Source organism: Mus caroli, chromosome 7 (genome assembly GCF_900094665.2).
Source record: "Mus caroli chromosome 7, CAROLI_EIJ_v1.1, whole genome shotgun sequence".
Classification (NCBI taxonomy): domain Eukaryota; kingdom Metazoa; phylum Chordata; class Mammalia; order Rodentia; family Muridae; genus Mus; species Mus caroli.
Window position 1 is genome coordinate 112,249,117 of NC_034576.1, and position 8,486 is coordinate 112,257,602.

The 8,486-nt window shown below is 39.1% G+C and overlaps 1 protein-coding gene across 1 annotated transcript in view; it reads left to right on the forward strand.

Annotated features, from left to right (window-relative positions):
- Ipo7 (importin 7) overlaps positions 1 to 8,486 on the forward strand; it is a 41,523-nt gene that overhangs the window by 8,885 nt on the left and 24,152 nt on the right. Inside the window, exons 2-5 of the mRNA XM_021167077.2 lie at positions 777 to 858; positions 3,391 to 3,544; positions 4,802 to 4,960; positions 6,372 to 6,468. Of these exons, the coding sequence (XP_021022736.1) occupies positions 777 to 858; positions 3,391 to 3,544; positions 4,802 to 4,960; positions 6,372 to 6,468 (492 nt within the window). The remainder of the gene's footprint in view (positions 1 to 776; positions 859 to 3,390; positions 3,545 to 4,801; positions 4,961 to 6,371; positions 6,469 to 8,486) is intronic.

Below are 8,486 nucleotides of genomic sequence, written 5' to 3' on the forward strand. Positions count from 1 at the left end.
CTGGCCTCGAACTCAGAAATCCGCCTGCCTCTGCCTCCCGAGTGCTGGGATTAAAGGCGTGCGCCACCACGCCCGGCTTATAAAATTATTTTTAAGTGCATGTATGTCAGTCCACCACTCGCTTGTCTGTGCCTGGGGAGGCCAGTGTTGGATTCCCACATGGATTGTAGGAAAAGGGTGATTATGAGCCTCCTTGTAGGTGCTAATAATTGAACACAGGTTCTCTGGAAGAACAGCCAGTGATACTAACCTGATCCATCTCTATTTTTAAAATTGTTTTTATTGTACGTGTATGAGTGCACCACATGTATGCAGTGTCCTTGGAGACCAGAAGAGGTTTGTGATCCCCTGAAACTCAGTTAACGAATGGTGGTGGAGCTGAAACTCCTCATTTCCCTTCCTTAACTTGAGTGCAGAGACTGCATGCACCACCACACTTGGCTTTTGAGATGGTAGGGATCAACCTCAAGGTTTTGTGTGTGTTCTGTAAGCACTAGGCCAACTGAGCTGCATCTGAGTCTGTTGAATTTTGAGATTTTTTTGAGTCTCAGGTTTGGCCTTATCTTCCTGCCTCAACTTCCTGGAGAGCTGGCAATAAAGATGTTAGCTACTGGACCCAGCATAGTACAATCATTCAAAGGATTCAGGTTTTATGAACAATATACCCCAGTAATCCCAGAAGGCTAAGGAAGGAGGATGATGGCTTCAAGATGCGTCTAAATAAATAAAAGTCTGTTCGTCTGCAGAAATTTAAAGTCTTTGTTTATTTGTTATAGGCACACAAGTCTCTGAATTTCGTTTCAACACTGCTCCAGATTACTATGTCAGAACAACTGGATTTACCTGTGAGACAGGCAGGCAAGTTTCTTGAATTATTTCCTTGAGTGTACAAACAAAATGTGATTAAAAGGTTTGTTATGGTCCTTGAGTAATCTCCAGTAAGAATCCATTTACTTTTGGTGTTTATAGCTACAGCAAGTACCTTTATATTTGGTAGTACGGCTTCAATGAAAAAAAATGTGAGATTTATTTACTTTAATTTTACGAGTATGGGTGTTAAATATCTGTGCATTGTGTGTGCCCATTGAGGTCAGGATAACAGGTATCGGATCTGGAACTGGACTCACAGTTGAGAGGTGCTGTTGTGGGTCCTGATCATTGAACCCAGATCCTCTGAAACAGCACTTGGTGCTCTTAACTGCTGAGCCATCTTTCTATCTATAAAGTGAAAATTGGATACTTTTTTTTTCAAAAAGCTTTATGTGTATGGATGTTTTTACCTGGGTATATGTCTGTTGAGGCCAGTAGAGGGCATCACATCCTCTTGAATAGCAGTTAAGAGGGTTCCAAGCTATCGTGTGGATGCTGGGAATTGAACCAGTGCTCTCAGCAAAAATCTTAGTTTTACTATTCTTACAGGGCCTATAACTCCAAAGGAAGCTTATGTAGTCTTTAATTCCCAAATTTTAACTAGAGTAAAAGTGTTTGACATGTAAGAATGTAAGAAGTTGGTTAGTTTTTTTTAATCTTGATTTTATACATTGGAAGATAAAATCATAATGGAGAATCATTTTAGTATTTGTAAAATGGTAGCTATTAAACTTGGAATTGGGACTTCAATGTACGTCAGTTGTAGAGCACATTTTAGTGTTTTAAGTCCTGGTATTTTATCCCCAGCACTGTAATAGATGGACGAATAGACAGGCCAACTAAACATTCACTCATCAACTTAATATAAATTTAAAATAATCATTAATCTTTGGATGACATTCTTGGGCAAATGGAAATTTTAATACATGGCATGTAGTTCTTTTATCTGCTAGGCTTTGAATGATAAGTTCATTTGGGTTTTATAGTAGTATGTTTGGGGTATACTGAATACTAATAAACTTGTACTGTGTAGTTTTCAGTTTATGTTTTGTCATAATGAAAAGTTAATACTAAGTCAAATAAGTATGCATTCAATTCTTGTGTTCATTATAATGAAAAAAATTATAGACATAGCACTGTCAGGTCTTAAGTTTGCTCTTGCTATGTTTTGGGCAAATACAATATTTTTGAAGATTTATTATATGTATATGAGTATACACTGTAGCTATACAGATAGATGTGAGCCCTTTTTTTGTTTTGTTTTTTGTTTGTGTGTTTGTTTTGTTTTGTTTCGTTTTTCCAGACAGTATAGCCCGGGCTGTCCTGGAACTCACTTTGTAGACCAGGCTAGCCTGGAACTCAGAAATCCACTTGCTTCTGCCTCCCAAGTGCTGGGATCAGAGGGATGCTCCACTATTGCCCGGCAATTAATACTTAGTCTTAACAGTGTTATTTTAAAAAGGGAATTATATCTATAGTAAGACACGGGGCTGACATCATCTAGATTTTCACTACTATAGAATTAATTTCCCCAAGGGCTAATGAGATGGCTCTCCAAAGACTGCTCTTCCAAAGATCCAGATTTCAAATCCCAGCAACCACATGGTGGCTCACAACCACTCATAATAAGATCTGAAACCCTTGTCTGGTGAGTCTGAAGACAGCTACAGTGTACTTATTTATAATAATAAATCTTTGGGCTGGAGCGAGCACAGTTGACTGGAGCAAGCAGAGGTCCTAAATTCAATTCCCAACAACCAGATGAAGGCTCACAACTCTTGGGAGGCAGAGACAGGCGGATTTCTGAGTTCCAGGCCAGCCAGGGCTACACAGAGAAACCCTATCTTGAGAAACAAACAAACAAAAAGATTAAGTATTAATTAAATTCTGAAGACACAGTTACTTTTGTTTAAGTGGGTATAAGACTTCAGGTAGAATTTACCAGTCATTCTAGTCTCCCACAGAATGTAGGAGTCAATTTCATGTTATACATTTGTGTTCCACATTCCCCAGATGGCTGAGTAAAAAGCCTTGTTAGTGACGTAGATCATACTTGCATCAACAGCTTGTTAACTGTTAGACAGCAATGTGCAAAGGTAGCAGTATGGTGGCTGGCAGATTGTAATCTATGAGTACAGCACATTTTCTCATAAAATTTGAAGTTCTGTGTGATAAAAATACTGGATTTAGACACTGAGAACCCTTATATGTTTTATTTTTCTATAACTTTTATTAATATATTAGATAAATTGAGTTATAGGATCTGAATTTATATGATTAAATCCTTATGGGTTTTATTTAGAAAATTTTGGTATACAGAGTTCATTTGCTGGGTTCTCTTGGGCTGTATGTTTAATAATTTAGTGGGTAAATGCCTTCTACTGAGTTTTGATTATTGACTTGAAAGAATTGGGTATTAGTTTATTTACTAAGAATCACTTCCTAATGTTGATATTCCCCCAAAGATACTGTATTCTGTTTTTATAGTAAACATTACTTTGTGGATGGTCTATGTTTTAGGTGTTATTTATTTGAAAAATATGATAACACAGTATTGGCCTGATCGGGAAGCCACCCCAGGGGACATCGCTCCATATACTATCCCAGAAGAAGACCGGCATTGCATTCGAGAAAACATTGTAGAAGCCATTATCCACTCACCTGAGCTTATCAGGTGTGTTTATTGAAATTTACTGATTACTACAGGTGTATGTTTTGTGCTTGCTAAAATTTTCTTTTTTCAGAACATACCATTTTTTAAATTTTATTTTTGTTTTTTTCGAGACAGGGTTTCTCTGTGTATCCCTGGCTGTCCTGGAACTCACTCTGTAGACTAGGCTGGCAGGCTGACCTTGAACTCAGAAATCTGCCTGCCTCTGCCTCCACCTCCCAAGTGCTGGGATTAAAGGCATGCACCACCACACCCAACTAATTTTATTTTTTAAAAAAATTTATTTGGAGATAGTGTTACTTTGTGGAGCAGCCTGGCCTTGAGCTCAGCCACCTACCTCTGTCTACTGAGTGCAAGGATTAAAGGCATTCAACCTGCTATTTTTATAACAAAACTGTAGCACATGTTGTTGTAAAATATACATAAGATTGTTTGTATTGCCATTGTACTTCATGTTTACAAAGCCAAAATGAAATTTATTTATATAAAAGTTGTGCAGCATAGTGTGATTGGGTGAAAGAATAACAAGATGGTAGAGTTGGAATGGAGCCTGGCTGTAATCCAGAACTTCAGAGGCAGAGGTCTGGTGGGGGTTAGTTTATGACCAGCAGAAAGACCCTGTCTCAGAATGGCAAGTACTGAGGGTGTAGCTGTCATATGGTGCCCCAACTTTTTTTTATTCCTGCACGGGGAAAGAAAAATTGCTGGATCTATTTAACACTTTGTAGGTCGATTTTTGAAAGACCTCCACCTCTTCAGAGCAGGCATTGAAATAAGGCCTGCTCATGGGAGGGAAGTGCCCTTATCATTATGCTGTCTGCTAGCCTGGAACCTGTTCTATGAGGCTGGCCTTGAACTCAAAGATGCCTAACAAGTGCATGGATTAATGGTGTACCTGACTAGCAGTCTTATTTTCTAGGACCAGCTTTCTAGTGAAAGCTAAAAAGTGTTTTGAAACTAGGGTCTTGTATACCTCAGACTGGCATCAAATACAAGGTCTGCTTGCCTCTAACACCAGCTTGCTGAGATTATGTGCAGTCAGGCTTGGATGACTATAGGGTTTCTTTTAAATTGGTATGAAGAGGTAGTTTGTTGCTGAGTGAATTGTATTGAATTATCTGCATTTTATGTGTATCCAGTTTCCTGAAGGATTATTTGAAATTAGATTTTGTTGAAACAACCCATTTTCCTTTGTTTGACTTAGACAAGAGTTGTCTAGGTTAAGATTCCTTTTCCTTACTGTTGGGCTTTGACTTTCAGGGTACAGCTTACTACATGCATCCATCATATCATCAAACATGACTATCCAAGCCGCTGGACTGCCATTGTGGACAAGATTGGCTTTTATCTTCAATCTGATAACAGTGCTTGTTGGCTGGGAATCCTTCTTTGCCTTTATCAGCTTGTGAAAAATTATGAGTAAGTGTCCTTCCTAATTCCAGTTAAATTTTTGAGTTGTGGGAATATAAATTGTTTTTGGTATAACTAAATGATGTCAGTTTAATACTGAAGTAGTGGTTTTTTGTTTGTTTGTTTTTTGAGACAGGATTTCTCTGTGTAGCCCTGGCTGTCCTGGAACTCACTCTGTAGGCCAGGCTGGCCTCAAACTCAGATATCTTCCTGTCCCTGCCTCCCAAATGCTGGGTTTAAAGGTGTGCGCCACCACTGCCTGGTGGAGTAGGATTTTTATTCTGAAATTTTCTTAATAATCACACTAATTTTGTGTGTGCATATATGTGTTCATATGTGTTCAAGTGGTCCATTGTACATACAGAGGCTAGAAGACAAGCTGGGAACATCTCTCTATACCTGTACCATGCAGGTGTCTAAAGTTCAGACTTCTGGCAAGGACATCCACCTGTTGAGCCCTCACACAGGCTCAGCATACTGACATTTTTTTCTCTCAACACCACTAAGAAACTCTGCCCACACTGTCCTCAGTGTTTTGTTAAGATGATTGTCTCTTATTCAAAGATTGTCTGTAAAATTGAGGCCCATCAGTAGGTACTGGTAACAACAGCTTTTAGATTTGTGAGTATGCATGCGCTTGTTTGAAGATGATTGGAGTGTATTGAGCACTTTTTCTGTGAGTTCCTGATTCATGCTTCTGTAAGTTCCTGCTTCTACCCTGCCAACAGCTAAGATTACTTAATCTTCTGTCTTTGAATGAATTGTATGTAGTTCATATAAATTCTATTTAAATGACAGATTTTAGAATTATCCTAGCTCCGGGTTTGATTCCCAGCAGCCTCATGGTGGCTCACAACCATGGGAGTGGTTTCCTCCCTGAGGAAATCCAAAGTCCTCTTCTTGGTTTGGCAGCAGCAGGTATGCAGGTAAAACACTGATACACATAAGTTAAAAGGAAAATGGTTTGTGTTTTTTTAAAGAGTAGTAAGCCAGATGGTGAAGGATCTTTCATTCAAACATGTGTTCAAAGCATTGAAATTGGTAGGCATAAGAAGGTATGACATGGAAAAGTTATAGGGAAGAATTAAAGTATCGATCGATTACCTGACCTCCATTCCTAAGAACTAGATAGATGCCACCACGAGTCCTCTAGTTCTGGAACTACGCTCTTTTGGAATCCCTTTTCAAAGAACTATTGTTCTGAGTAGGTGTGAAAACACACCATTTACACCCTTGGTACTGGTGGTTTCTTGTCCCCACCAGCTGCCCATCTTCCTGCTAAGGAATGGTCCAGCTGTCGCTCCAACTTCTATCAGAATGCCAGTTATAGTTCTGTTCTGGTAAGTGAGTGACTAAAGCCAGAGAGAATAACAAGTTGGCAATGTCATTAAGAAGATTTGAATCTCTTGTATAACCTTAGCAGGAAAGAACATGAGGAGTTTTTAAGGTGTTATACAGGAGGCTGCTACAATATAGGAATTGCAGAGTATTGTCTCTTAGTGTTTATAGAGCACGAGGTATTTACAACCAATCTATGGGAATTCTAAGAAAATTCTAGAATTTTTTTTCTTTTCTCTTTGATGGTCTTTACTTAGGGTCATATATGTTTATAGGAGATAAAAGGGAACATTTGATGAGGGAGTTGTATCACATCTTACTGATTAATAAAAGCGAAGGAGAAAAGAGCTGGAAAGCCAGGATAGTGAGCTAGTACAGGAATACCTAATGTGACATGGAGTCCCTGGATAGATTTTAGGGGTACAGCTAGCCTCGTGAAGTGTTAGGAGTTCAGGTAATCCCTGGTGAGGTGTTAAGGTGGTAGTTTTGGTTTCAGATATTGGGACAGAGGTGGCCTTGAATTTCCCAGATAATTGAGGATGGCTTTGACTTTTGGGTCCACTTACCTCTAAACTCTCATGTTCTCGACATCACCACACTTAGTTTCTATGCTGTTGAGCATCAAAGTTGGGTCCTTATGTATGCTGGAAAACACTTTATCAGCTGGGTTGATTGTTTTGATTTGCAAAGTAGGAATTGTCGATACTGAAAAACCACTAGCCTTTTCATAAGAAAAAATTAATTCAGATGTTGTCTTAGTTAGGGTTTTACTGCTATGAACAGACACCGTGACCAAGGCAAGTCTTATAAAAAACATTTAATTGGGGATGGCTTACAGGTTCAGAGGTTCAATCCATTATCATCAAAGAGGGAGCATGGCAGTATCCAGGCAGGCATGGAGCTGAGAGGAGGAGCTGAGAGTTCTATGTCTTCATCCAAAGGCTGCTAGTGGAAGACTGACTTCCAGGCAACTAGGGTGAGGATCTTATACCCACACCCACAGTGACACACCCATTCCAACCAGGTCACACCTATTCCAACAAGGCCACACCTTCAGATGGTGCCACTCCCTGGTCCAAGGATATACAAACCATCACAAATGTGGTAGTGCCTACCTTTGTTCCCAGTACTGGGAGACAGAGGCAAGCAGACTGAGCTTGGTACAGCTCGGACTACACAGAAAAAACGGTCTCAAAAAAAAAAAAAGGCAAAAAAATTTTTTTGATTTAATAGAATCCCACTAAATGAATTCCCATTAAATCAAAGGCTCATCAGTTTGGTGTCCGACTGGAGACTTGTGATAGTACGCTTTTTGTTTTTATGTAATTCATCTTAGCAGAAATCTGCTTTCCTTTGCCTGGCATAATCTTTTTATAATGACACATGGTTGGAAGCTTTTTGGATCTCTCTCACAGTGTAATAATGTATTTTATACCATAAATTATTTATTGCTACTTAGACTAGCTTGCTAAAGAATTCCAAATCTTATATATTAAGTGTAATTAGTGAGGTAAAAGAAAAATTCTCCCTTATAAGTTTTCAGTTACTATAGATGACCCACTGGGCTGCAAAGAGGGAAGGGGTTACATAATACAGTTTTCATTTACCTGTATTGTCAGTAGGGATTTGTCTGTAGTTTATGTAGTCCCACTGGAGAGTTCACATGGGTCTCTGTCTTTCAGTGGAAGTGTCAGTGGTGGTGTCAGGAGTGTGAGGTATTTGACCCACAGGTGCAGGATGCACATCTGCATGGATTCAAATCCAGATCTGCCTCTTTGCAAGACAGTCTCTTACCAGCCCTCATCACATAAATTTCTTCTATACCTTATGACTTTATTGACTTGGCATATGATAATCTTTTTAAAAGGGTTGTGTTGTGTATATGTACGTTGGGGAGCATTTGTGAATTGTGGAATGCATGTGGATGTCAGGACAGCTTTCAGTAGTTTGTCCTTCCATCCACAGTGGGTTTTAGGAATGGAACTTTAGGCCTGTCTTTAGGCCTGTGCAGCAGATGTTCTTAATTGCTGAGCCCATGATAATCATTTAATAATGCATGATGGGTATAATTTTGTGCCCTATTAAAATATTTAAAATAACCACGTTCCTTTATCATGACTGGGTGTTTCTTCTCTATATTTAGCTTCATTGTGTAGAGACCACAGAATGACATCTGGTGTCTGCATTTTTCTTTTTT